At 57.6% G+C, this 27,729-nt stretch overlaps 10 protein-coding genes across 10 annotated transcripts; 3 read left to right on the top strand and 7 right to left on the bottom strand.

Moving 5' to 3' along the window:
* Positions 1-1,495: 1,495 nt before the first annotated feature.
* On the top strand, positions 1,496-3,985 carry TRAVEDRAFT_137322 (uncharacterized protein; the record flags this gene model as incomplete). Its single annotated transcript, XM_008047393.1, has 8 exons — positions 1,496-1,844; positions 1,896-2,080; positions 2,132-2,263; positions 2,336-2,797; positions 2,848-3,120; positions 3,177-3,383; positions 3,437-3,487; positions 3,527-3,985. The coding sequence occupies 8 exons, from the start codon at positions 1,496-1,498 to the stop codon at positions 3,983-3,985; spliced, it is 2,118 nt and encodes a 705-aa protein (XP_008045584.1).
* A 1,841-nt stretch (positions 3,986-5,826) lies between these two features.
* TRAVEDRAFT_137200 (uncharacterized protein) lies at positions 5,827-6,128 on the bottom strand (the record flags this gene model as incomplete). The annotated part of the gene is made up of 2 exons (XM_008047392.1): positions 5,827-5,962; positions 6,016-6,128. Coding segments are annotated over 2 exons (249 nt in total), but the record flags the coding sequence as incomplete, so codon positions are not given.
* Positions 6,129-8,930: 2,802 nt separating this feature from the next.
* Positions 8,931-10,834, bottom strand: TRAVEDRAFT_137261 (glycoside hydrolase family 16 protein; the record flags this gene model as incomplete). Its single annotated transcript, XM_008047391.1, has 5 exons — positions 8,931-9,021; positions 9,072-9,219; positions 9,274-9,301; positions 9,355-9,984; positions 10,040-10,834. The coding sequence occupies 5 exons, from the start codon at positions 10,832-10,834 to the stop codon at positions 8,931-8,933; spliced, it is 1,692 nt and encodes a 563-aa protein (XP_008045582.1).
* Positions 10,835-11,619: 785 nt separating this feature from the next.
* TRAVEDRAFT_61621 (Zinc/iron permease) lies at positions 11,620-13,252 on the bottom strand. The gene is made up of 5 exons (XM_008047390.1): positions 13,022-13,252; positions 12,890-12,965; positions 12,374-12,831; positions 12,123-12,307; positions 11,620-12,058 (listed from the first exon to the last, which is right to left on the bottom strand). The coding sequence occupies exons 1-5, from the start codon at positions 13,113-13,115 to the stop codon at positions 11,888-11,890; spliced, it is 984 nt and encodes a 327-aa protein (XP_008045581.1). The 5' UTR covers positions 13,116-13,252; the 3' UTR covers positions 11,620-11,887.
* A 1,209-nt stretch (positions 13,253-14,461) lies between these two features.
* Positions 14,462-15,008, top strand: TRAVEDRAFT_97950 (uncharacterized protein; the record flags this gene model as incomplete). The annotated part of the gene is made up of 3 exons (XM_008047389.1): positions 14,462-14,563; positions 14,631-14,897; positions 14,961-15,008. Coding segments are annotated over 3 exons (417 nt in total), but the record flags the coding sequence as incomplete, so codon positions are not given.
* Positions 15,009-15,376: 368 nt separating this feature from the next.
* On the bottom strand, positions 15,377-17,237 carry TRAVEDRAFT_75719 (uncharacterized protein; the record flags this gene model as incomplete). The annotated part of the gene is made up of 3 exons (XM_008047388.1): positions 15,377-16,093; positions 16,159-16,601; positions 16,658-17,237. The coding sequence occupies 3 exons, from the start codon at positions 17,235-17,237 to the stop codon at positions 15,377-15,379; spliced, it is 1,740 nt and encodes a 579-aa protein (XP_008045579.1).
* A 290-nt stretch (positions 17,238-17,527) lies between these two features.
* TRAVEDRAFT_137201 (uncharacterized protein) lies at positions 17,528-18,045 on the bottom strand (the record flags this gene model as incomplete). Its single annotated transcript, XM_008047387.1, has 2 exons — positions 17,528-17,860; positions 17,917-18,045. 2 exons carry the CDS (start codon positions 18,043-18,045, stop codon positions 17,528-17,530), a joined length of 462 nt encoding a protein of 153 aa, XP_008045578.1.
* A 1,598-nt stretch (positions 18,046-19,643) lies between these two features.
* Positions 19,644-22,780, bottom strand: TRAVEDRAFT_25027 (uncharacterized protein; the record flags this gene model as incomplete). Its single annotated transcript, XM_008047360.1, has 7 exons — positions 19,644-19,818; positions 19,872-19,996; positions 20,056-20,198; positions 20,582-20,597; positions 21,217-21,747; positions 21,801-21,920; positions 21,968-22,780. 7 exons carry the CDS (start codon positions 22,778-22,780, stop codon positions 19,644-19,646), a joined length of 1,923 nt encoding a protein of 640 aa, XP_008045551.1.
* A 965-nt stretch (positions 22,781-23,745) lies between these two features.
* On the top strand, positions 23,746-24,517 carry TRAVEDRAFT_137256 (uncharacterized protein; the record flags this gene model as incomplete). Its single annotated transcript, XM_008047386.1, has 2 exons — positions 23,746-23,778; positions 23,843-24,517. The coding sequence occupies 2 exons, from the start codon at positions 23,746-23,748 to the stop codon at positions 24,515-24,517; spliced, it is 708 nt and encodes a 235-aa protein (XP_008045577.1).
* Positions 24,518-24,999: 482 nt separating this feature from the next.
* On the bottom strand, positions 25,000-25,424 carry TRAVEDRAFT_103761 (uncharacterized protein; the record flags this gene model as incomplete). Its single annotated transcript, XM_008047385.1, has 2 exons — positions 25,000-25,254; positions 25,314-25,424. Coding segments are annotated over 2 exons (366 nt in total), but the record flags the coding sequence as incomplete, so codon positions are not given.
* Positions 25,425-27,729: the final 2,305 nt, after the last annotated feature.

Below are 27,729 nucleotides of genomic sequence, written 5' to 3'. Positions count from 1 at the left end.
CCAAATTCGGATCGTCCTGGATGCCCCATCTTCCCTGGGATATCCTATCTTTCTCTGCGGAATGCCAGAAAGTCAGAGCCGGACCCGTGTCCGCGGATCCGCCGCCAGGCGCATATAATCACTGCTTCCGCACGCCCTTTTACTCACCAATTCCCCTCCTCACTTGACTCTCCCACAGACATATGACCTTTACGCCCAACTTTTCCCTCCCAACTACCATGAGTCGCTCGTCTATCCCGTCTCTGGCGCTCCCCTCGTCGCCGTTAGCCTCCACCGATGGCGAAGTAAAACGGCGCAAGTCCCACCAATGGCCTCCCAGCCCTCATCAGGCCGCTCCCAGAGTCTCGCGGCCTGACGCCAGTCCCGATATGTCCTTGGACCCAAACGCACCGATGTCGTACCCTGCCCGGGCGATGCTAGCACGCAGGCATTCTTCTCAGGGCATCAAGAGTCGCATTCCCAGGGTACGCTCATACCACTGTGGTTCCTTACTTGGTCGCTAACGTTAGCGCACCAGTTCACTACTGGCCCTCAATCTCCGGGTCCGAGTCACCCGGCGTCGTCCCTCTCTCAGTGTCAGGGATATTTTCCGCCGGTCGACGAGCTGTATGCTACTGGCGAGAGGCCTCAGGGCGCAACATCTGCTCTGTCTGCATACTCTTCATCAGATGCCTCCGATGAGGAGGAGCCGTTCGCCAACAACGACGAGCTCCCCGAGGTCCAGTTCGAGAACTTCACGTTCGACGCACCCGTTGCCCCCTTGGACAGCGCCCCAACAGCTATCACCTTCAACCTAAACCCCTTCGGCGTCCCGGGGCTCCCCCAGGGGCCGTCAGACGAGATCATCACTCGCCGGCCGTCAGTGGTCACCTTCCAGGAGCTGCACCCCACCGAACGTCCTAGTCTCTCCCGCACCCAATCCCTATGCGTCCCGCGCCCCCCAAGCCCTTACCAAGCGCAGCGCCGCGGCAGCGCAAAGTGGACGGACCGCCTACGCTCGCGCCCCGGCTCCGTCTCCTCCTCCCCCGCGCTCTCGCGCAACCCGTCCTTCGTCGAAGCGATGATCGCGCGCCGCCCCTCGCTCGCCCCCGAGCGCCCCCCGCGCTCCCCGCAGCTCACGCCCTCGATCTTCGCCGGCTCGCGCGCGCTCGGCTCCTTCTCTGCATTGTACGAGGGCACGTCCTTCTACGTGAAGCCGACCGGCCGCGCGCCGCCGACCCCGGGCCCGGCCCCGCAGGAGAAGCACGGGCGGTACGCGCACCGCGTCCCGCGCGACATCGACGCCGCGATCGACTTCACGCGCATCCGCTGCCCCGTGCCCGTGCCCGCGGGCAAGGCGCCGCTCCTCCAGCACGCGGAGGCGGAGGCGGCGCTCGTGGACGCGTACACGGGCAAGTCGTACGGGGTCGTCGACCAGGCGGACCCGGACAACGTCCACGACGAGGGCGGGTCCGAGTCGGACAGCCACACGGTGTACAGCGATGTTGAACTCGGCATGAACGAGGCCGCGGGCGACGCTGGGTACGCGTACGGGGACGTCCCGCCTGCGTACGAGTTCTCGGACCCGGCGATCCCGTGTGTGATCCCTGACGCGAACGACGTGAGGATGAGCCCGAGCGAGGAGCAGTTGCTGCACCACTCAATGGCGCACCCGTGGACGACGACGCCGTACAACGTCACGGACCGATCCGGGCAGTCTGCTCGTGCGACCACTTGGCGCTCGATCCAGGCCGCAGCCGGCGCCGTTGTGGTGTCCGCTCTGCTCGTGCCTTTCGGCGCGGGCTTCATGGTCATCGAGGCTGGATCGTTCGGCGTCGGCTCTTTCGGACTGCTCATGGTGACAGGTGCGTGTCCGCTATATCTTCCCAGGCGAAATTCAGCTGACATCGCTGTAGACTTCATGCTCCGCGTAGGAGCTGCATCCCTTAACCGCCGTCGGGTGGACCGGGTCACGAAGACGTCGACCATCGCGAACAGCCACGAGACTTACACAACCTCACCCCGTCTGAATAGGCCAAGGCTTCCGGAGTGCAGCGTCACCGTCGTTGGCTACCGCGAGAACGAGGCTGCCTGGGAGAACGTGAGTTGTGCATCCGGGGTTCCGAGGAACCACCTGCTCATCCATCCACAGTGCCTGGAGTCGATTAAGGCCCAGCAGTATCCCGTGAAGCACATCGTCGCCGTCATCGACGGCAACCAGCTTCCGGACATGGCGATGGTCTCCACCTTCTCGAACGCCTTCGCCGAGAAAGAGCGTCTCACCGTGCACCTCCCCGTCCTCCTCTCCGTGCTCTACACCGAGAAGTACATGGAGACGCTCCGCATCCTCGGACAGCTGCCCACCCGCTACGAGTCCTTCAAGGCCTGGTGGGCCGGCAGCTCGACCGCCGGGCACGCGGAGGCGCACGACGCCGCGCTCAACTACGTGCTCGACTACGTGTACACGAAGGCGACGATCCAGAAGTGGACGCAGTACCGCGCGCTGTGCTTCACGCAGCCGCACGCGCACAAGCGCCACGCGATGTTCACCGCGTTCATCGTGGGGACGTATGCGCTCGGCACGAAGGATGCGATCCTCACCACCGACAGCGACGCGCGCCTCGACCCCGCCGCCGCGTCGAACCTCATGGCGATGCTTTACAGCGACGCTGAGATTGCGGCCGTCACGGGCGACGTTGACGTCGACCGCCGGGAGTCATCGTTCCCCAACGTCTATGCGCTGAGCAACTGGTTCTCGTCGAACGTCGACGCGCCCTGCCAGAGCTTCTTCGGCTCTGTGAGCCGTCTCTCGAGCCCCGTGAGTGTCCTTGATATATACGTCGTTTACACAAGCTAAAGCAACAACAGATGGCACTCTACCGCGTCAGCGACCTGATGGACGTTGTCAGCCCGTGGATCATGCAGACGCACTTCGGGAAGCACGTCGTTACTGGAGAGGACCACCATCTCGCTACTGAGCTGCTCAGTAAGGGCTTGAAGACCGCACACACGCATGCGGCGAAGGCGTATACCGATGCGCCGTCAAGCTATGTGCGGTGGATCAAACAGCAGACGCGCTGGTCTAGGGCGAGTTACCGCGAGGCGCTGTTCAGCTCGCCTAGGCTGAACAACACCAACCCTGTAAGTGACTCCCACGCTTAAGTATCTGCCATTTCTGACCGTTATCTTTCTCGCAGTGGCTCGCAGTGGAGGCTACCAAGGACCTGTACTTCCCCTTGGTCCTCGTGGCGTCGGTGTTGTACCTCCTGTTCACGCCTACGCACTGGGAACATTTGCCCATATTCCTCGCCACTATCGCCGGTGCCGTTGCGGTGAAGACGCTTTACGCGGTCGTCGCTAGCCGGGATCTCCGCCTAGCTCTCTATCCCGTTAACCAGGCTATGGTAAGTAGTCAATCCCTCTTCCCCGAGTTCACCTACTCATATGTCCTCCATAGTTCTTCCTCGGTGTCGTGCCATCCCGAGTGTTTGCGCTAGTCACCACATATGTGAACAACTGGGGCACTTCCGCTCGCTCCGTGCACGAGATCACGCGCTCAGAGTGCTTCTACTCGCGCACCAAGCACGTCGGCCACCTCCTCGTCTGGTACGCCGTCCTCTGCATGGGCCTCGCCTCCTACCTCGCCACCGCGCGCGCGCAGCCCTCCCTCTGGCTCGTCGCTATCCTCGGCCCCGCGCTCGCGCTCCACGCCTACGCGGACGTCTTCGCAGCCAAGACACGCTTCTTCGTGCACGCGCCGCGCCACCTCCTGCAGAGCCGCGCGAAGGCGTTCGACATTGAGGCCGAAGCCGCGTCGCCGATTGCGGCAGGCCGGCGCTCGTCGATCGTGAAGCCGCTGAGGAAGGACAGCGCGTACGAGGACGAGCAGTTCGAGGCGCAGACGGCGGCGATCCCGTTAGACCCGATGCGGAAGGGCTCGGTTCTCTACGGAGATGTCATGGAGAAGGTGTTCTCTTGCGACAGCAGGCGGCCGTCTATGATGTAGAGCCGTTTCCCCTACTCAATTTGTCCTTGTACGATCTTTGGTGTTTGGTTTTCTTCTGGTATATCCCGTTCTTGCGGCCGTCTCTAGATGTATGGTAACTTGAATCACGACTGTACGACTTGTATCACGAGGCCGACTATATTATATGAAGAATGCTCTCAAGAAGACGTTGCGTGCAAGAAAATGACGAGATAGTAAATGGATAAGAATACAGCAAGGCATGTGCTATGAGGACAGTGAGGCGATGAGTTGTACCAAAGGAGAGAAAAAGCAACACTAGAAACCACTAGAGCGGTGACAATACTAGAGTAAAGTTGACAGACCCACAGAGAACCAGGTTCGTTCAACCACGTATTCGGATGGCTTTGGTGTCAGCGGCCTTCTTGCCGCGCTTCGCGCCCTTGGGGGCAGGGATGACTTCACCAACGACGATCTCGTCGTCGTCCGAGTCTATGATGACCTCCGCAACAGGCGCTTTAGCTTTGGCCTTGTCGCTTGCGCCCTCGTCCTTCGGGCCCTCCTTCTCGGCGCGCTCCTTCTTCCAAGTCTCCGAGAGGGCGAGAGTCTTCTCCCGGAATGCCTCGCGAAGGTTCTCCATCGAGCCCGTGTACCAGTCTATCTGGTTGCTCTGCCGTGGGAGGCGGTCGTAAGATCGCCCGAGCACGAAGATGGTGGTATGGGACATACCTGTATGCGTTCCACGGAGTGTATGGGATCTTTCATGAAGGCCTCTACAAACGCGAGCACGAACAAACCACAATCACAGAAGTTCTTTTGCATCGGAGCCTATCACGCCATCGCATGAACACCACGGCTCCGTATCCTGCCTAAAGCGAAGGGGACTGACCTTGGCGCGCTTATATAGCGGCATGCAAGTGTCCTCGATCGGGTAGTTCTTCTTGTCCGCCGCCTCGTATTGCAGGTATTTGGAGAGCTTGTTAGCAGGCATCGCATGTCGCGACCCCAAAGAGTCAAATGTGTAGATGTAGGACCTGTTCTCGTCAATGCTCAGTACTATCGCATCGTATCTCGCGAGCAACTCACTCTGGAAACTCAGACGAAACACAATCTGTAACGGACGTCTTCCGTTCTAACTCTTCCTCAACTGAAGAATCGTCGTCGTCTCTTGACTCTGCAGTCGCCTCCGGCTGCTCGGTAGCGATGCTCGTCTCTTCAGCGGTAGCCGTTTCGTCGACGCTGGGGGACGTCGCCTCATCGACATCGGGCGGTTTACTCTCCTTCTCCGGAACCGGTAGCGGGTCGACATCCATGGGCTCTTCCGACGCAGGGTACTGTAGTTCTGCATCATCCAGGTCAACAAAGTCGCCTGTAGCGGAGCGCGAGCGGTCCTCGGGCTTCTTCTCAGCAACAGCCTCTGTGATGCTGCACGACTGCTTGAACCGCAACATCGACTCGACTTCCTGGCCTTCGCCTTCGCTCTCGTGGTCGACGGCCATGGGTTGAGTGGCTGGGGCGGGCTCTGACGCCGCTGTGTCGCTCCGGCTTTCCGTCGGCACCTCTTCTTGTGCTGCCTCCTCCGGTGCTGTCTCTGTCGCAGACTCGGGCTGCTCCTCACGCTTGCGTTTGCGGGTCTGCGGCGCCGCGCCACGCACTTTGGGTGGAGGTGGGTGAAGGATGTTCTCCGGATTGACAATGATTGCGAGGTACCAATGAAAGCTGCAAGAATAGTATAACAGTTGAGTGCGGATATAGACGGCCATGTGCCAGCACCGTACTTCTCGTTGATAGGTACGATGATGTACTTCTTCTTGAATATGTCGACCTTCGATGTCCACTTGCGGACGCTGGGGTACGTGTCCTTGATACTGTGGCAGTCTCTATCAGCTAAGGTTATGCAATAGTATAAGAACCACGCACTCTTTCTTGCCGTTGAGCTTCTTGAAGAAGAAAGAGTTGAAAACGTGCACTTGCTCTGCGAGCTCGGGTTGAACCTGTTGCAGCTCGTGCAGCCAGACCCTGAGCCATAAATTAGCGGGGGATCTATCTGCGCAGCATATATGCACACGTACTTCAGCCCGAACTCGATGAGAGTGTCATTGAGGTATTGTCCGTTGTCCAACCGTTTGAGGTCACCCCTGGTGATGTTAACAGCACCCGTACCCGATGGAGGATATACAAGAACACTTGTCAAAACGAAGTCAGCGAATCTGTTCGTGATAATGTTGCCTAATCACTCACAGCTCGTCTAGGTTCTCTGGTGGCTCAGACTTTCGCGTTTCCTGTGCTGCTCGTCGCGTGAGCATCCGGCCTACGCCGTACACTCTACATCACCAGGTCAGGCAAGCAATCGGGACAGAAACGAGCATGCATATATACCGTTCATGCGGGGCCGAGCCCGATGGGGTCTCCTCACTTCGCCTCGGCTTTGCATTCCTTGTCTTCTCACCGGTCTTGAGAGCCGCTGCCATCTCTACCGTTTCCCAGCATCCGCTTGATGCAGGGCCCCTGTGCATGTGGTCAATGACGACTCGGATGCAGCCGGATGAGCCCTTTACCTCATCGCCTCGCTCTTCGAGATCTGTTTCTTGAGCACGTTCACAAAATCGGGGTAAGCTGAACCGTTCATGCTTGGGTGTCGCACTTTGAACTTCAGTGAAACCAGTCCGGTAGCATGCCTACCGCCTGGCACACCGGAAACATGGTCATGAACAACGATGACGATACCAGCCTAGTAGATGTGGCGCACCAGGCTGAAAATCCGGCCGCGAGATGGCGGACTTAGTGGATTGTAATTGGATGACCACAGCGGCGCCCTCCTTGAATTCCGGTTCCGTATACTGCGCCTGGTAAGCATCCAAGCGTGGGTAGCGACTATGATGCTACTCCTACCTTGAACGAATCGAAGTCCCGATCGAGATTAAACTCGGCAAACCTAGACCGGCCGTCTACACCTTGTAGGACGGCGAGCGTATATTTGTTACGAGCCTTCGCGTATTCAACGTGCACATATAGGCGTGTGCTGGCACCGTTGGAATCGGAGGTTGAGAGGCCGCAGCCCACAGAGATCGCCTCCAATGCCATTGGAAAAGGAATCGCCAATCCCGCATCAACCTTGAACCCAGAAGGTGCTGTTGCTAGAACGTCGAGCGGCCTAGCAGAGAACTGGGCCAAACTAGGCACGGGCTACAGTCGCACAAGTAATTGAATCAGCTGTGAATTCGACTAGTTTTCGTGTCAGCGAAAGAGCCTACCTTGCCCCCCTTGGGCTTCATCGCCTGCTTTACGGACGGCTGCGTGAAGTCAATCGTTCGTATCGCATTCTTCTGGGGCTTCGGCGGCCTCGGTGGCGACGGCCCCTGCTGCTGTTCAAACATAGGAATCTTGTTTGCCACAGCGCCCTTGGGGATGCGCAATCGGCCGTTCGGAGTCGCAGCGACCTTGTCGTGCGGCGGCCCGTCATCGACATCACTAAATACCGCGGGCTGGATCTCATCCTCCTCGCTGGGCGCATCCACATCTACCACCTTGCTCTCCCTGTCTCGGATCCGCGTACGCAGATGCGCCGTGGCCGGACCATCCGGTGGAATTCTCCTATCATTGGGTTTTGGAGACAGCCTCTCGAACGCATGCTGCTTTGGGGACCGCGGTCGCGCCTCATCGGACTGGATGCAGTCGATCGGGTCCGGGGTAGACTCCTTCTCCTTGTACTTCCCAGTTAGCTGCTCGCGCGCGACGGGCTGGCCCACGTCCTCCTCGCTGTCGGGCACTTCCTCGGGCTCGTCGCGTGCGGCCCCCTTGCCCTTGCCCTTGTTCTTCCCGGTGCCGGCGCCTGTGCGAATCAGCATCGCCGCCACAAGCCACACGATGGTACGCAGAACCTCTGAAGGTACTCACTCCCGTTGTAGAAATATTCCGATGTTGCAGCATGATCCAGCTTCTGTCGCTTGCTTTGTGCAGTCGAGCGGTACCCTGCGACATTGGAATTGTTTGAAGAACCAGAGCTAAGCACCGTTCTCTTCGCTGTGTGGTTGCCGGACATGTCGTCGAAACCGTTCGTCGCCCGCGCGCCGTGGAGGTTGTTGCTAAAGCGGCCGCTGTACGGATTGCTAGCAGCTCCAGCTCCGTTTCTCTGTTTCGAAGCCTTCACCATCGCGGGCAGATTTCGTTCAATCCGACATGCGGTGAGGAGAGCACGCAGAGGTGGCTGAACGTACCGGTATGCTTATGGGGATGGGCTGTCCCTTCCAGCGACTGTCCCTGATCCCGAACAAGCACTCAGGGTCGTTTCTGATGCGCATAGAGCCGCCTCCACGTACGTTTGTCCGGATACCATCGCGTCCCTGCTGCTCCGCGCACCAATCCCACTAGCTAGAGCGCTAAGTTTATTGACGGCGCCGCGATCTTGCGTAGTAAACGCTACGTTCGTGTTCATAGGTCACAGATAAGAGAGCCTGTACGCTGAGGAGTAGTGTTGGCCGGCGGCCGCGAGAAAGCAGGACGGGATGGCGGGAAAGACGGCATGCAGAGGATTGACAAGCCAAGATGAGCAGCTCCTCCGCGCCGCACACCGAGCGCGCGCGGACTGCCCACGTGATACATCTCCAAATCCAGATATCGCCACTGGCCTGCAGGACGATGAGTGTGGAATGGTCGGGTCGTCTATTCATCGTCTACTCGCGGCGTGCGCGTGAAACTAGTATGTAACGGCGACGCCAGGGAGCCAGACATGAGTACGACTACGTATCGGCACCGGCATGCAGCAAAAAACTAGAGGGAAGGGGAGCGTCCGTTCGCAGGAGGGGCCGCACGGAGGCGGCCAAGTACTATGGATGTGGTGCGGAGGAAATGATATACACTACATGGTGTCCGGTATACGTATACACGTACATGAATGCATAGGAGATCGTGCACGGTCGTAAGATGCGATGATGGCGACAAAGTAAGATATGCAAGAAGAAAATAGCGCAGACGACGGGAATCGCACTCAGCACCCGTCGTACTTGGAGTTGCGCGGGAACGTGTACCCTGCTTGGTCCCACGTCGTAAGATTGGGGTTCGAGTACGCGTTTAGATGACTAGACCGGTGTCAGTTATGTTACACAGATAAGAGATTCTGAACGCGTACTTCGTGATGTACTCCGCTGTCGGATGACTCGACGGGTCACACGTCAACTTCTCGTCGCCGGCGTCCTCTCGCTGGTATACGCGCACGTAGTCGACGTACATCTTGCTCGGGAACGTCAAGTGCTTGAAATCTTGGTGCTGGAATCCGGCTGTAATGAAGCGTGAGAAGCGCGCAAACATGAGGCCGCCAACGAGGTACTCACGAGACATGCCCAAGTTCATGATAATGTACTGCGCACATATCAGCAAGCCGCCTCGAGGTCCCTCATATCGGATTCACTCACCATAGGCTCCTCCGGGACCAGTCGTTGGCTGATTTCCGTAGTCGTATCAGGACCAATCGTCGCCGCAGTCATCGTCCAGGCGGGTGTCCCCTCCGAGTACCAAGTGACGAAACCGTCATCACGGTTATTGGGATCTGACCACCACTCGTAGCCGTAGGTGGCGTAACCCGCATCGTTATAGTTCGCGTTGTCGATGTCCGTGACAGCAGAGACGGCTTGCTGGTACTGCGCGCCCTTGTAAGAGTTGAACTTGGTCTTCGTGGAGTCGACAATCGGCGTGACGTCGGAAGTGTTCACGAACTCGTACTGGTAGTTGTACGGTGCCGTCTGGAACGACTGCGAGACCTCGCCCTGGAAGCGGCTGACGTCGACCTGCGCTTCGAAGACATCGATTTCCGGCGTGCCGCGGCCGACATCGACGCTGGGACCGGGGTGGTCGGAGTCTGGGCATGTGCAAGAGGACAACCGCTGGCCGGGCATGAAGCTGATCGGAGTTCCGCCGGGACCACCGACCATGGCCGCCTCGGGCTGATTGTCCTTGTTGGTCTGGTTCGGGTACGTGCCGACATCGCAAGCATCGTAGCTGTACGGCCATGTCCCCTCCGTGGTAGCGCCGTAACCTGCGCGACCCTAAAATAACACGAAGTTGAATAACTTATGTGGCAGTGCGATGCTCCACACTTACGAGGTTACCCATGGTCCACACCGCTGGCCACAGACCCGGCGCCTGAGGACTGCCGGGGAGGCTGACCTTCACCTCGATGTAACCGGTCGTGAAGCAGAACTTGTTCCAAGTTTGAAGCATGCCGCTGCGGAAGTTGAGGTCGTGGTTCTCCGCTTCCTCCAGGGTGATCACCAGCTTCCCGTTCTCCGTGGTGATCTGCTTCGGGTCATACCATTCAATGTCACCAGTCGGCCAGTAGTGGAAGTCGACAGCTTCCCAGAATGGGTCGTCGCCGGGATAGAACGTCCGGCCGTCCTGCTCGAACTCGTCGCTGAACACGAGCTTGTACGCCTTGCCATCGTTACCCGTCCGCGAGTACGCCGACTGGTCCGTGTCGGCATCAATGAGAGAAGGGAAGTTCGTCAGCTGAGGCACCTGCCCGGTTGCGTTGATACCGCCGAGGTTGAAGCCCGAGACCTGCGGCTGCACATGGATGTAGTGGTCGATAATAGGGTATCCCGCGAAGAGCACGATGATTCCGGCGACGATGAGCACCAGCGCAGACGCATTGATCCATCCCCTTGACGAGAATGGCGCACAGCTTCGGTCGAGCGCAGCATCCCGGACGGGGTCAGGGTTGTGGAGTGGGTCGTCTAGGTCGGGGTCCTTCGTGTCCCACATGTACGGATACTGCTGCACCGTCGTTGTCGCAGCGATCGGGACATGGGACGCCGTCGTCTTTTCGTTTGTCGTGCCTATTGATGCTTCCGAGGGCGCATTGCTGAACCTCGAGGACCCATAGCGCCCGCTTGCCATTGTGGGGTTGTACTGCTCCAACGTCAGTCCCTCCTCCTTCACCAGCTTCTGCAATGTAGATTACGCACCGAGTACGGCCCATAGCCTCCGCCAATCTGGCCAATGGCTACTCCTTGTGTTGTGTCGTTCCGCTGACTCAGATGGCTGCTAGACGGCTGAGGCTGGCTGAAGGAGGGCGGCTGCGGTTGCGGTTGATATCGTCGACTGCCCGATGGGCTTTGGGGCACAGCATAGTAGTGGTCGCTCGGTGGGGGGACTCTGCGGGGAGGCATGGCCATGGAGGTGTCCGGGAAAGCGATGAGGTGGGCTCAAGGGTATGAGGGTGCGAGCGGTGGGAAATAGAGAAGCGAGCAGCGGAGGACTGGCGCCACTTGAGAGCTGCGCAGCGTATTTGGCCGCACCAGAATAGAGCACTTATGTCAGGCGAGACGACTGACGTCGTTGGGTTGTTGGGAGGGACGGAGGCAGATGAGATATTCGTGGGGGGTCGTGAGCGTGGGCGAGATAGAGGGAGGTCGGGGGACGGAGGAGAGGGTCAGAGACGCCGCTGGAGCGTACACGCGACTTCAACACACACGGCCACAGACGCCGCCTCCAGCGTCACGGATTTGCGTGCGTCCCCGGGCCCGGAGCGCTCAACTGGCAGCGCCACCTCGTAAATTCTCCTTCCCTGCCGCCGTCCCGAGTCCTCAAAGGATCGGCATCTCGAATGCGGTGTGCGAGGTTCGCACTAGGGTCGCACTGCGGCTGACAGAATGACGCAGCGCACAACAGCGTATGTATCGACGATATGTACTCTGAATTCACAACAACCCGCCAACTCGTACACGATATGGATGTAGTTCGAGAGCTTTCCTCACCGCCTTAACTCCGTGCGACTCGAAAGGTTCCCGGGCCAAGGCTACACCCGTCTGGGCTCGTGGAATCCCCGATAGCCATCATGTCGCGCCGCTCGAAGTAGGGCATGGCTGCGGCCTGCGGCTTGATCAATAATAGCCAAAACAGAATGCACGGAGGCTGAGCGTATGTGTCGGAATGCAGAATGGAAATTCCTCAGTGGCCGTGGTCGTCCCCCAATATAGCAGCGACGCAGTACGGCGCAAAAATTCCCACCACGGTGAGGAACAGTTGTCGCGTCTTCGACGCCGTCTCTTCCCCCGCGCCGGAGTGTGCATGGGTGAGCGACGGTTGCAGCACCGTCGCTACGTATAGGAAAGATCCGCCCTAGATGCGAGATTAGCATGCGTGTCTCATATGTACATCGCGGGCGTAACATGTGCAAACGTACGGAGAAGAGTAATGCTATTCCCGGCCAGCGGCCTTGACTGTCCGCTCCGAAGAACGACAACAGCGTATACGAAAGCAGCGTGCCGATAGGCGTTGCTGCGCTAAAGATCGCTAGATGCTTTTTGCACTGAGACGGCGGCAGAGAGGTGGAGAGAAGGGATGTCGTCAGCGCGAGCGCAGTGGGGGCTATGCGGATAAAGGATACGTGCCGTCAGCGTACAACCCGGAGTACGGCGATGGTATCTAACGAACCTTTGTGTACAACCAGAGCGAAAAAGACAACAAGAGATAATCCCGAGATGGACCCGCCAGTCGGCGGTTCTGCTGCCGAGTCGGAAAGCGACGCGGAGCCTAACGCAAGCCCGTCCGCGAGCGCGTGCACGACCAGGCCGAGAGTCAGCGGATACGCACGCTCACGCGGCTCGGAGACCTCCACGGCAACTCGTCGCGGGGGCGTATGCGACGACTCCGCCGGGGTGTATGCCTCAGTGCGTTCTAAGTCGCCGAGTTCGACATCGAATTCGACGATGGTTTCTTCATTCGGCTTGGGCGGCTGGTGTGCATTGGGCTCACTGGGTACATGCGAGTGATGCGACACTTGGCGTTCGACGACAAGCATGAAGGTGAAGCCCGCGATGAGGGAAAGCGCAATTGCTGAAGTTGGGAAGGCCGCGTCTGCATGTCGAGACGAAGCGAGTGTCTCAATGCCTCTAATCACGGAAGTCTGTCAGACACACAATCTACCGATATGCTCCAAACACGACATACTCAGGAATGACCACACCCAGAGCTGCCCCAAGCAACAGTCCGGTCCCGAGAGCGGAGAGGGAGGACAGTGAGGCCTCTGCACGATCGGTAGTTCAGCAACCAGCACGCATATATGGCGCAGAATATGCTCACTTGAGAAGGCCACCGACAAAGGCAGCATGCCGGTCCCAAACGACGCCGCCCCCAGCAAGACCGCCATCACGAAGACAGAGGCGAAACCCGACATGACCTCAGACCGCACTGGCAGAGGCAGGGTTCCAGTAATTCAGCGCAGTGAGTCGTTTCCAGGTGACAAGCTCAAGCTCAAGTCCAGCGCGAGTGGATGCAGAGGATGTGTACACGTTGTGCCGGCCTGCGACTCTGTATCATGGCGAGTCTGCTGCAAGCCTTCGACGACGCCCGCAGCTCGACCCCGGACGATGCACGTGATCAACGCGACGCGTGTTCGGGACGTGCAGGCGCTGAGTTCGACGCGACCTTGTCTCCGCCGTCTATCTGCCTCTGCTCAACCCGCCTGCTTGACCGCTGCATTCATCTCTTCTACACCTTTTCAACAGCTTTCCCTGGCTTCACACGCATATGTATACTCATAGAGACGACTTGGCAACACCGCGACATCTGCTCGTCTCACAAACATATCCCGGCAAGTCTAGACCTGCATTCAATCCTGGATGCACCGTTCCTACATAAGACTCTACGGACCGTTGAAAGACATAACTATACGTGTCGCTCTCAACCCACAACGTACCAGACTGTACAGGCATCATCCCGTCGCGCACTAGGCCGCGAGGGACCATAGTGGATCCCATGGAGTGGAGCCTTGAGAGCTATTCATCGTAGCGCACAGGGCCGAGTCCTCCACTCCCAGCGCGGGCTAGAGCTTGCGTCTCGAAGTCGGAAGCTTTTCGGCCTTGTCCGATTTCCCAGTGCGTCCATCAATCGAACTACAACTCTGTGTTTCGCTGACCACCGACTGAGCGAAGGCAGCTACCTTTGCAGTGTGTTGTTTATCGGTATGCTTGCAGGGTACAATCCCATGCACGGTAGCTGGTTAAGTCATAGTAAAGCCACTTATATGCCTCACATGTTCATCCGCCCACCCGTCTTTCAATGCTTCCGCCGACTCGGACCTTCACACGCGCCCAGCTCATGACCGCCTCGAGACTGGCCCGCGACTGAGGCGGGTACTTCCTGCTGCTCCTTCTGAGCTAGCCTCTTCTTCGACCGGCGCCGACTCCCTATAGGACGGCCGAGCACGAATGTGCTCCGCAATACCCGGGACACACGTTGCATGACCGCATCCTCGTGCCGGGACAATGACACCAGCGGCCAGCCTGCCGTCGGCCTCACCTATTCTACTGAGCACAGCCTTCTAGGGGGTTCCACTACGTTTGGCTCGAGTATATAAGGCATGACTGCAAGGCCATTGAGCTGCTCCACAGCGAGTGTCTCTCCACAGACTCGAGCATACACCCCCACCCCCGCCAAAATACGCTGCTACAGTCGTAGCGATCGCGTCCTTCCAACCCTATCCCAATGAACCCCATCGTCTATCTACTCACCTTCGCGTACCTCGCTCTGGCTGCGCTCGGCCAACGCATAGCCATCGGCGCTCCTGCAGAATGGGCCACTGTCAAGCCAGGCAGCAACATCACCGTCGAGGTCGACCGACCCGTGCGTGCCCAACCTCATCAGTTCACGCTCATACTCACTAGTCCATCCTAACGGCAACCTTACGCAGATGACGCTGACGGGCTCTGACGAAGTCGCCATCGCCATCGGCCTCTGGCCCTGCGCAGGGTACGGCGACGAGGCGAACCGGACGTGCGCCGAGATGGACGTCACCCAGGTGCTGGGCAACGTCCTCTACACGGGCACGTACGCGCCCCAGCTCCCGCCCCCGCCGGAGTACGAGAAGCCCCCATACCAGAACTTCACTGTCACCGTCCCGGCCAACTTCGCTACTGGCCAGGCCAGCCTGGGCGTCGCGCATTTCTCGCTCATTGGGGTGAGTCGAGCTTCTCAGTCACTTGGGATGAGGAGAGATGCTGACCGTGTGGCTTCTTTGTAGGCGAGCGCGATGCCGTTCATGGAGGTCGCGAACATTACGTTGATTATTCAATGAACGCCGGCTGAACTCTGTGCGCTCCTGCGGCGCGAGTTTCCGGAGGACACGAACTTTCACGAACTTTGACTGTTCTCGGACCTAGCCACTCGGACACCAGCACGGACCCCTGTAGCTTTCATTGACGTACTATTCGCCTTCTCACATCCCCGTCGTGCTCCTCCTGTACATACCATACCCTCCAGTAGTACTCTCATTGTTGTCATAATACCATGCAATAATCTGTTTACGCAAACCACATCAACATCGTGCTAAATAACGATAATGTCCGCGGCGGAAGCTCTACAAGGTCCAAGACGTCGTCCAACTCATACGGGTATATGAAGCACACCAAGCAGCCCGGCACACCGCCCCCTCATACCTCACGCCTCTCCGCCCTTCACATCGCGCTTCTCCTCCTGCGCCGCCTGATCGTCGTCATCGTTCTCCTTCGCGCGCTGGGCATCCTCCTTCTCCGCCTGCCTCGCCTGCCCCTGCTCGCCCTTCTGCCGCTCGGCCTCGGCATCCTGCCTCGCCCCCTCGGCCGCCTCGCGGTCGCCCTCGTCCGAGCTCGAGCTGCCAGAGCTCGAGGAGCTGAAGCTCGCCTGCCGCACCACGCCCTTCGTCGCGTTTCCACCCTTGGCGCGTTTCCGCACCTCCGTCCGCTGCTCTTTCCACTTCTTTAGCTTCTCGTCGAAGCCGTCCATGGCGCGCACGCGTCCGAGCGCGCCCAGGTTCTCGGGGCGCGAGAGGTACTTGGCGAGCGTAGGGAGGAGGTCCTTCTTCGGTCGGTATGTGCCCGAGTCGTTGTCGATCACCAGCTCGTACGCTGACGGCGGCAGGCTGCTCGCGTCAGGGTGGTCCGTGTCGACGTCTGGCTCTTCATCATCTGGATGGCTGTCCTGTGCCGGTGCAGCGTCGCCGTCGGCCTGTTCCCCGTTGGCCTGTTCCCCAGCGGCGGCAGCGTGTTTCTTCGAAGATGGTTCCGCCGCATGCACCCTGCGCACGAAAAACTCGCCGCTGAACGCGATTTCGAGCGCGACGTCCGCGTGCATGGTGTGTTTGCTCAGCATCTGGATGGCAAACTCCTCTCCGGTTTCCTGTGCAGCGGCGCGCAACCTGTCATTTCGGCAAAATCAAGGAGGCGAAGCGGAAATGCACGAACCGTGAAGCGCCATTCGCCGTCGAGCAGGATCACATAAGTGAATATCCGTCCCTCTGTGCCGTACGAGGTCATGTCCAGGAACTTCCTCGCCACCGCTTCGTCAGGCTTGCCCTCCTCCTTGGAGGCGACTTCTCTCTTGGCCCCCTCACTGGGCTCTTTACCCTCGCCGTCGGGCGCGGTCTTGTCTTCCTCGCCAATAACGCCCCAGATGGTGTTAGCGTCCCACCGGTATATGGTACGATGTTGTTTGTGCAGCGTGCGGTTGAGGAGGATGCCTTTGATGCCCTTTGCCTTGAACATGGCCTTGATAAATGGCGCAAAACCGACATAGCGATGGTGGAGAGCGGCGGGCACAGGTCCGCTGAGGTGGATGCGATTCGCGATGAAGGAGCGGGCACCCGTGAGGTACGTGGCCAAGGGGCAGAAATGCCGTACGAAGATGTCTGCAAGTATAGTGAGTCCCAAAGCATAACATAAACGGCGACAAGGCGAAACTCACGAGGCCCGAGGGTATATATGCGCCCCGCGTCGTCCTCCTCCAAACTCGGGGCAGATCCTAGCACGCGTACGCTCACTATAATGCGAGTGCGGTGTCCGACGCGACCGCGCGTCACCACTTTCGCGACATACGTCCCGAGGCGCGTCCTCACGCTCCCATGGCGTTTGTGCACCTTGAACTCCCGCTCGCCAGAGTCCCAGCCCTCTTTGAACTCCCGCTTGCCATCTTCGCGGTCGAGGTTCGGGTCGGGAAAGCGGACGGTAGCCTTCCCGAGTTTGTCGTCGCGGTCGCCTGGGTCCTCATCGAGCAGGGAGAGGTTAAGTTCGAACCCGGAGGCAGGTACGCCCGAAACGATCCAGCGTGTGTTCCAGGTCGGGTTGAGAGTCTTCCGCGAGGTGGGTGTGCGGTATGTGATAGTTTGTGGGAGCTCGGAATCCGGTCCGGAAGCGTTTTCATGTCGAGCAGGCGCGAGAGTGGCAAGGATGTACGGGTCGGAAGAGAAGTCGTTCAGGTCAGCGAGCGGGACGTTCGCCGCGCGGTTGAAGACGATCTCGCAGGTGTATCTCGCTGGGGTGGACATCGAGGAGGAGAGACGTCGGATAGACTCAGCCAGGGCGAGCAACCTCAAAATATTTATGACTACTATCGCGGCCAAAAGGCAATGACGTCATGGACGATTGGGGCAATACTGTGGATTATACTGACGTCCGGACTATACGCTATGTTGTTACAGTATTACAAGTCCGTCGACTGTACCGAGTAGGGGGGTATATGCTACAAACGTCCCATGACTGTAATCGTCCAAACAATACAGGCGGGGGCGTAGACGAAGTCCTGGATTACGAGATGTGGACGGTCTCGTTGAGGACCTCAAGCGTGGGCCAGTTGAGAGCCTGCGTACAAAATGACAATTAGCAGCCACTTCATATCAGGAAACCTGTTTAGACTCACTCCGACCAAGGAGAAGTGGGCGACAACTACTTCCGCCGCCCCTGAAGGGAAGCCCTCAGGAACAGTAACCGTGAAGTTTTCAAAAAGGTCGGAGCCTCCAGGCCGGAGCTGGGGTGCGTATGGGCCGGCGTAGAGGGCTGTTCCAATTTGTTCAGTAAAGTCGATGCCGTCGCACGTCCCCGGCGGCGCCCGGCCGGCGCAGCTCAGGAGTCCGATGGCTACAGAGACCTCCTGCGAGCCCGTAAGAGTATCCTGGAGGCAAACCCAGCATGAGCCACAGCAGTTGAGACGAGAAGGCGACGACTTACGGGTCGGTCGACATCGACAATGAACTGCTCGCCAGGTGCGAATGTGGATTGAGCGGGGGGAGCACGAATGACTGCCATCTGCGCAGCGGCGAGCGAAGCAAGCGCGGAAAGGACGACGAGGAACTTCATGGTCGAAAGTGAGGGTGTGTGGGCGAGTGGATGAAAGTGCTTAAACACTGAGGATTCCAGTCCTGCGCCATGGGCTTATATCCTCCTCCAACAGTCGGTGGAGCACCATTCGTCGGACGCTCTAAGCCGGACCTGGCCCAGGCTGTGCACACCAGCCCGAGCGGACACGATTGCTTGCGTAATAATGTGTAGCGAAGCCCGCCGAGCTGGGCCTCGTCGAACGGCGAAAAACGGCCAATGCACTGCGACCCACGGTCAGCGGGGGTCATTTGGTAGGTGATGTGCCGTGTACTCACGGGGAATGAACAGATGAAACGTCGGTGGCGGGGACAGCAGCGGCATCTGGTTCCCCGCCGGATGAGCGCTGTAGAGCTGCGCATGATGTTTCCGGAATCTAACCATATCGTGTGTTGTTAAACGTCATGTTCAATGCTCAGTGGCACGACCGTTCGTTCCCAGCGCTGGTTGGGGCGCTGCAGGACAGGCTTTAGGCAATTGTAAGCCTCCTCTTGCCTCAGGGCGCGATTCACGACACGAGCATGACTCAATACACTCCCAGGGAGTGCCTGAACATCACGCGGTCTTCCAGTACGCTCGGGAGAGGCTATGCGCCCCTCATCTCGTCATGGCGGGCTACTTACTGTCCAAACTTAAGCTTCGTGCTCGTCACAGAAGGCAGGGTGTCAGGTACTCACCGCGCGTCCTCCCACCATTCCCGTGGCATCTCTTCGCTCATAGAGCATAGCCTAGCGCCGAGCCCCCGGTGGGCGTCGGCCGAATCTCAGAAGAACGTCGACTTGGTACGAGTCGGCAGTACTCGCATAGTCGATGCCGATTGGCAGGAGTCATATGTAGTACTGCCTTGCGGGCGGTCGCTGCAGGCCGGCAGGGAACGGAGCATAGTATACAGGCCTCAAGGCAAGCATTCAATATCCCGCACCAGATACCCAGAATATTCGACGTCGGAGAGATGGAGGGAAGGAGAGAAGGCCGCCGGCCGCAAAGCTGGAGCGGCATGAACTTGACGCTCACACCTCCCGCCACCCGAGCACAGCCACGACCTCACCTAGCTCTGGTCAAGGCCGTTTTCTCATGTCGGCGAGGACAAGCAGAAAGCACTATGGTGAGATTGATTCGAGAATGTTCACAGTCTCAGGATGAAAGTTACAGCCGTTTATTAGAGAACGACTTGTACATGAAAAATCCGTCAACACGGCTCTATGGCACGTCTGCCACCCCCCATCTCCCACGAACCAGAGACAAAGGACGAGTCGGTACTAATGACATCGGGCGCGCTCGAAGTGGTCTGAGACCAAGTGTGCTGAAGTTAGCGTCAGCCTTTGTGCAACGATGAAGACGAGGGGAGATTGATGCTTACCTAGCACCAAGAAAATATTTGCGTCCAGCTGTGCTGGTGATGAAGATCGGAGCCAGTCCGGTAGCGAGAGCAGGGGGCCAGCAAGAGAGAAAGAGAGCAATACAAGAGACAAAGACCCAGTGGTTTCGGTGCGAGACCAGCAGTTGGGGCCGGACAACTTGGAGAGGACGAGCGCGAGTAGATCCAAGCGAGCAAGAGAAAGCCTAGCTGAGTACCAGACCTAGACGATCAGAGTCAGCCGGAGGATACAAAGATCGTCCATTTTGAGAGCAGCGGTGGTGGCTGCCAGCTTGCCAAAGAACAGGCTCGTCTTCCCCATGCATTGAGAAGAGAAGCCCGGGCATCGATCTACCCCAAGAACAACACGTTTGCATCCGTGTGCCCGTTGGGAGAAACTAGACGATAGGTGTCAGCGAAGGAACGCAGATGGGAGTAGAGAGACACTCACTCGATGCGATGATGAACGATGAACGAGCCGTCCGAGCGAGGTTGGCACGCCGGAGTGGACAGCGGTCGCATCCGGTCTTGCTCTAAACGCCGCACGCTTGCAATCATGCGAAGCTTAGAGAAAATCTGCACGGAAGGCGGGTTAGCGTCGCGTCACTATACAAATAAAAGATAAAGAGACGTACCAGACACTGAAGGATGGGCGATGAACGAATGTCGACAGGCCGGACAATCTTGATGTCGGAGATGACCGTCGAAGAGGTGGCTCGCAATGAGCCGAGCCGGACGAGGCAGGCATGGCGCCCCGCGTCGTCACATGTTGTCGAGACTGTAGGGAACGTCGACGACAATAGGAACAGGAGAAAATCCAGACGATCTTCGGGTTGAAGGAGACCGTCGAAGAGGTGGCTCGTGATGATCTGAGCCGGACTACGCGGGCAGAACGCCCCGCGCCGTCACTGAGGTCGCGACTGGAGGAATAGTCGACGACAGTGGAGATGAGAGAAAGGCGTACGATCCGGGGCGGTCTTCGAGACCATGAGCCCCCGATTCGAAACGAATGATTGAAGCGCGAAGGCCAGCGCTTGAGGAGCGGCCGCCAAGACCGCTCGTGCTCGGGTTATCGATGTCGTCCGTGAGCGAGATGGTCCGTCTCGAGCACAGCTGGGACATCGTACTTGAGTTGGCGATCCAGCGCAGGTCTACGCGCACCTGACTGTGATGTTGACTAGACACCACAAGCGGGCGAGGTAGTCGCATTGGGGAAGGGAACTTGGAAGGGGCCTGGGGTGCCGCCGAATTGGCGAGCGTCGCGTTCAGATCGAAGATCACGATCGATCGCTCGCAGGTTGGCACACGAAGGCTCGACGACGAGGACATCCAGAGAGTCTAGTGGTCAGACTCCTGGGAAACCAGGTCGAGGAGAAGAGTTTTGAGTCGGGTTCGTCGAGAACTCGGCGTCGGTGAGACCGTGAGCGGCGGCCTCGAAGACGGGAGTTCTCGATGGTGGAGGTATTGTGCGGATGCGTCGACGAGGGACGATGGGCGTAGAACTTGGTCCAAGTTCCGATACCCAGTCCGTACCGGGCGACGGTGGAGTAGTGAGAGGTGAATAGCGTCGACGAGGAAAACATTGAGAGAAAGCGAGTGGTTGCGTTGCGTAGAAGTTGGCGGTGGGCTGTCGCCCAGAAATCAGAGATAAGCTTGCTTGAGGGACTCGTTCCAGAGTTCGAGGAAAGCGTCCCGATGTTCTAGCTTGACCTGCTCTCGCGCCCCAAAGGGCCGGTCGAGAGGCTTGTGCAAAGTCAGCATGGGTCCCGACTCATCGATCAGGAAGTAAATCTCACCTGGATCAAGCTACTATCATTTTTGCTGCCGGGAAGAGGGGTGCGATGTGCGTCCCCCTCAACGAAGATGTGGAGGCCGGATGGAGTGTCGTCACTGCACTTGAAGAACAAAGCGAGGTCTTCGTCGCTCCGCCGTGTCCACATCTGCCAAAAGGTCTCCCGCGCCGCCTTCGCCAGCCTCTCGTCTGGGTGGGGTCCGGCGCCGGTGAGATCGATGGCAGAAGGGGTACGGTAGTACTCCTCATCTTCGCCAAACAGTAGAGCCTCCTCCGCAAGGAATGCGGGAGCACGTACACCCATGGGCTCAGGCTCAGAAGGAGCATAGAGCCCCAGGAGATCGTCCATCTCATACGTTGAGGCTGTAGCGCAGATCATGGTACATGCTTCACCGAAATCCACTTCCAGCGCCGGCCCGCACGCGCGGGGGCCAGACGTGGGTAGGGTTTCGGTGAAGGTACCAGCTCGTGCGCAATGCCAGAGATCCTCGAATGATACGCGAGGAGACTCTTGTGGATCGGAGGTGACGAAGGTCTGAGTGTTGATCAGGATCAGTGGGCTGACACGACAATCGTGATAGTACGTACGTTGTGAACGGGTACGTCTTCATCACGAACTTGCGTAGACGCGTTATAGAACGGGTATGTCTGGGGATAAGGCTCATCCTGTAGTCCGGCGCCGGCGAACTCGTCGTCGGGCAGGTATTGCTATACAAAATCAGCACCCATTCGAACATTAGGAGGATAGTACTCACATCGAGGAGCGAATCAAACCAAGGATAGTGCGACGGAGAAGGAGAGATAGGCGCCAGGAGTGAATGACATACGAGCTCCGGGAATCCGGCCTGAGCGAAGTTGGATGCGAACTCGGGACTCGGTACGATGCCAGGGGCCAGGAGGTCGTTCTCGGGGGGCGTGAGCAACCCGACCGAAGAAGGGGACCTCGACATTGCCCACAGGTTCGCCTCGCCGTCGTCGTCGAATGACAGCGTTGGAAGGGGCGGGGAGCAGGCGAATTCCTCGAGGATGAACAGGACCGAGGGCGATGGAGCCAAGACCGGGGCCGGGACGTAGAGGAAGTCATTTGTCGGGGAAGCAGAGAGGAGCTGGATGTCCATGACGCTCTCTGATGCTGTGAAGAACGAAGCAGCGGAGTCGCTCCCCACCAGATAATGACCATCATCGCAGTCGTACGACTCGTCCTCAGGCAGGGTCACCGTGATCCGCAGGCCATCCACTATGATGGACTGTGGACGAACACGGGATGGCTTCCAGGGAGTGGGAGAAGAGATCCTACTCGCCGTAGCGGCCGGCCAGCCGCCAGGCATCATCTCTTCTTCAACCTCGATGTCTTGCACAGATGATGCCTCTCCAGGAATACTACTCATCGATGAATCCGAGTCGGCGCTGAAGTAGTAGAGGTCGACGTCATCGTCCTCTTCTTCTAGCTGGGCCATGAGAAAACTTTCGGATACCGAGGGCCATGTGTGCATGCTTTCATCTTCGGCGGGGAGTTGGAAGGCGCCGTCGTGGCCGTTGGCGTTGAACTGGCGAGCGAGTGTAGACATGATAGAGAAGTGTTGACAAGAGAGCGAAAAACTGAGAGCACAACTTGGGAGGAGAGCAACGCAACGGAGAAATGCATGAAGCCTCAGCGTTGAATGATATACTGAGCGGGGCTGACATGGCGGGGAGCGGAGGCTGCCTGCTCATGGTGGCTGGGGTTCAGCGCCAGCCATCACGATCGGGACTGGTTGTATGTTCAGTCTTCATTGGCCGGTCCGACATATGATGGCGGAGAGCTTACCTTGTCACAGTAACCTTGAGGTGCAGAGCTCACACCGTCATAGCTGATTTATGGTGGGACCTTTTCCGAAGAAACAAGTAGGGCTGCAAGCGCAGTAGGGTTGAGTGTGCAACCATAATAATAGTCACCGGTCGCCTCGGGGACTCTGTTTCACTCGCCGAGCTTCAACATACGCGCTAGAAATATGCTTCTTGATTATAAGACGCATATAGTTGTTGTACACGCGAGCGAGAGAGATGTATGGCGGCCAGAGCGAAGGGGGACGAAGAGGTGGTTGAGATTGAATGAGGCGAGAGAGAGGCCCATCTTTAGGCAAAGTGCTGTAGATCGGGAATCTCGGGAACAGCCGGCGCCTCCTTGCTAGATGCGACTCAGACGAAACCACAACGCAACACCGGCGTGCCTGCCCGCCACTCCCTCTCTCATTCATCATAGGTTTCGTCTAATGCAGCAAAAACATATCACCAACGTCTTGTCGCTTATGCCTCTAAATCCATACTGCTCGCATGGCTCATCGAATTGGACATCATGTATCTGCAAGACGATATGCATCTTTAAGCGCCTCACCGGGCCTGCCCCAAATCGACCGTGCAGTTATCGTAATCTCAGCTTCTGACATCTCGCCTTTACAGCCCCCTCACTAACTCCAGCACCCGGCCAACGTGAAGGGAGTGCTACCGCCTTGAACGAGCCAGTATTATTCCGAAGTCAACGCTCTACGTCGCCATGTCTATCTCAGAGCGTCTGTATATCCGTTGGGTGCGTGCCGCACTTTGTTACGCTTTGCAGGTGTGAGTCAACATGCTCACTTAGCTTTGCTTAGTTCCCGGATGAAGCCTCGGAGCCAACATCCACGCTCGTCCTAACCACACCCAACCGACACTTCGTCGACCTCCGCTTCTTCAACGTTAGCTCTGGCCCATCTTCCGACGACTCCGCGCCGTCCGCCGAGCGCTTCTTCACCGCACTCGAATGGGGCATCGGAGGCCTCTCCGTGGGCACGCCAGAGCGCGGCAAGTGGGTGCACGAGATCAGCTCGCGCACGGAACATCCGGAGAAGGAGACGGACGAGGGCGACATGTTTCCCCACCCCACCCTCCCGGACGTCGCACTGGAGCGCGGGCACATGGCCCACCCCGATAGCGGCGAAGTGCGCGAGTACGAGGAGGCGTGGAAGTCCCTTCCTATACTTTCCGTGGGCGGCCCACGCCCGGATGAGCGCGTCGCGATTTTCCTCCAGATGCGCGAGGACTCTACGACAGGAACGGCCAGACGAGGAGCTATTGTGCGCGTTGGACAGCACTGCCAGGGTATCGTCCGAGACGGAAAGGACGTATCCGTTCAACGATGGTCGTGGACGAATGAAGGATGGAAGAAGGTTGGGCAGGTCGGAGACTTCGATATTCCTTGCGACGCAGCTTGGACAGGCGTGCGGGAAGGAGACACCGTAGAGCGGGGACATGCGGTTTGGGATGTAAAGGAAGTCGCTCTTCTCTAAACATCGAGGTACGTCTGTTCCATGGCGCAGCGGTGATACTCAAATCACTTCGCATTCTAACTCTACTGTATCTAGCTCACGTAACTGCTGATTTACGGAAAGATCAATTGTATGCGATACCGCCTCCACGACCACACCAATCGATAGTTGGATCACAATGCATGACGGATGATTATACGGTAAGCACTACTGAATTTGACCGCATAAGAATGGCAACACTATTAAAGTAAGACTTCTCTTCGACCCTCTCTACGATTCGTGGCCGCCTCATACCCTAAATATCCGACAGTCAGAAACACAACACATGTGGACAGCAGTGGACAACTTACATGGAACGTAAGATCTTCAAGTCATCAAATACTTAGGCGATGGTAATGATCTCGCTTCGGATTTCGATGCGCGCCGTAGCAGTTATCTAATTTCCCCAGCACGTTTAGCACAACACATCTTGACATGCACCCAACAAGCGCACGCACGGTTTCGCTTCCCAGCAAGAAGAAGTGGGCGACGGAGAGCGCGGCATCTCCCTTGGGGAAGTCCGCAGGAACCGTCACGGTGTAGTTCTGGGCGAAGCCGAGGGTACCAGGAACCGACCCCGGCGCGTACGGGCCAAAGGTCAAGATTCTGCCAATCTGGCTGTCCGTGCCGTCGCCGCTGCAGTTGCCCTCGGTAGCGTCGTCGGCGCAGCTCTGGAGCCCGATGGCGATGGACACGTCGGTCGAGAGGATCAGGTTGTTCTATCAAAGGTCCGCGTAAGTATCCCACAGAGCACGGACGGTGTATGGGAGGGCCGTACCACTCGCTCGATGTCGACGACCATCTTGTCACCGGGCGAGAACGTCGACTGGGGAGCCGGCGCATGGATGACCACGCTCTGGGCAGCCGCGAGGGAAGCAAGCGCAGCGAGAACGAGAGTACACTTCATCTTGTCTGGCCGGTGAGTCGTGGATTGAGAGGAGACGAGCCGAGGAGTGGTCCGTTGACTTTTGGAGGTCGGATGGCAGGACTTATATACGTCTTGGATTGATAGACGAGCACGACCGGAGACGCCATACCCTGGGATGCCTGCAGAGACACCGAGGCGGAACCAAGGGCCGTCGACTGCGAGCAGTACAGTCAGGCACGTCCGCTACGGCCGGCAAGGATATCAACACACTCGGACAGCGGGCGGGCATTACGACTTAACGCGCAGGGTCGGAGCGTGGGGGTTTCGTGGACGGCGGCCGCGCTTGTAATGATGAGGCTGGTTCACGAGCGACAACGGAGGATGCCAGCGTCCGTCAGAGATGTGCGCCCGCATTGGCGAACGATTTGTCCTGAGGACGCGGGGCTAACGCTACCATGTTACACAGTGGTGAGCACTCGACAAGAATTATGGAGAGCATCTGACCCACTGGGAGACAATCCTCCGCCGGAGTCCGCCAGACTGTGATGGCAGACTCACGTGAGCGATAATCCACCTGGGGGTCACCATTTCCCACCCTAAGTAGCTAGGCGACCGGCATATATGTCTCCTAGCTAATTAGCTAGATCTACTAACAGGCCCCCCACCCAGCGATTCACCCAGCATTCAGCACTTAGATCGTGGCCTACAAGTACTGTACCCCCGATACAGTAAGTAGACTAGATTAGATAGATCCCTAAGCAGTAGATAACAATAAACGACTGATAACGAGATCAACGTCCGAGAACGCCGGGCGTTGAGTATCCCATCAGCGCCCGCCGTTGATGCCGTCGGCAACGCTGCCTCCCGCGTTGTCCAGACCTCGCGTGACGTCGTCGCTGACGGCGCCGACGCTCCGCCCCCTGGGCGCTCTCCCGCCCGCCTCGTCCCAATCTGGTAATGAGTGCCTCGGGTACCAGGATGCCCTCCCCCGGCGGGCCATAGCTCCTCTCCCCCTGCTCCGAATTACACCGTTCTTTTTGTAATGTGTGCGCATTACATGGGGCTACATAACGCACTTAATCCGATGTATCTAAGTTAAGTACGTGTGTATACAGATACGGATTACTGGGAGAGTACCATTGTAGAGTAAGAACACATCTACAGGGTCTCATATCAGCGTGTAAAATGCTCAAAACCTATACTCCTATACCGATATAATATATAGCTACTGAACGCAACTTGTATCGCGTGATTTGAGCCAGGGGGCGCGAAGGAGTAACATGTTCTCCTCGTGCTGAGCATACCTATGCTACTCACTCCCTACAAGTCTCGCACTCCTGGCGCGCTTTAATCGGGCTCGATTAAGCCATTTAGATGACGTACCCTGAGCTATAATACTTCTTTTGGTGGCAGATCTACGGCTCCATGCAAGGGGAGGTCACTTTGACCATCAGGGGTATGTTTTGTAGACATATTACCTGATACATACGGTATCCTTTGTGATAATGCTATTCCAAACATATCATTTGGAAGCCCCATACAGCACGCATATTTCACAGCAAGAATCATCCAATTCCATGACGATGCGCAGGAGATACGCCCAGAACAAGCTGGAAATGCACCACTTGTGCAAGATATGCAACGCATTTTCGTGCATGGACATGCACAATGGGATTTCCGGTGACTGTTTTCCCCATATGTTTTGCGTATCTTGACGGAAATTCATGATTCTTGCTGTAGAATATGCGTAGAGTATGGGGCCTTTTAATGGTATATCTTGTATAGCAGTAGTGTAGCGCAGGCCGTATGATATCAGGTAATCAGTCCCCCAAACATACCCCTGATAGTCAAAGTGACCTCCTGCTGTATGGAGCCAAGGATCGGCCCCCGTAAGTCGTAGTATAGCTATATGTACCATAGTTAACGCAAAAATGAAGCCCGATCAGAGCGCGCCAGGAGCGCGAGACTTGTAGGGAGTTAGTAATAATGGCATGTTTGGCAGCAGGAGAACATGGTACTCCATCGCTTCCGCTGGTCCAAAGTGCGCGCAAAAATACTCCCTCAGTAGCAATATGTTATAGTTATGTAGGGGCACAGTTTACGGGCATTTTACAGGTCGGTATATGTCCCTACAGGGGAGGTACTGTCTCATAAAGTGCCCTTTAGTGTATTCCTTGACTGTATAAACGAATACTGTACGTATAAGCGTCAGAAAAATTGTGTTATATAGCCCCATGTAATGCGCACACATTACAAAAAGAACGGTGTAATTCGGAGCAGGGGGAGAGGAGCTATGGCCCGCCGGGGGAGGGCATCCTGGTACCCG

The sequence above is a fragment of the Trametes versicolor genome (genome assembly GCF_000271585.1).
Source record: "Trametes versicolor FP-101664 SS1 unplaced genomic scaffold TRAVEscaffold_18, whole genome shotgun sequence".
In the NCBI taxonomy this organism is placed as follows: Eukaryota; Fungi; Basidiomycota; class Agaricomycetes; order Polyporales; family Polyporaceae; genus Trametes; species Trametes versicolor.
The sequence above is the reverse complement of the archived record's forward strand: the minus strand, read 5'-3'. Positions and strand labels throughout refer to the sequence as shown.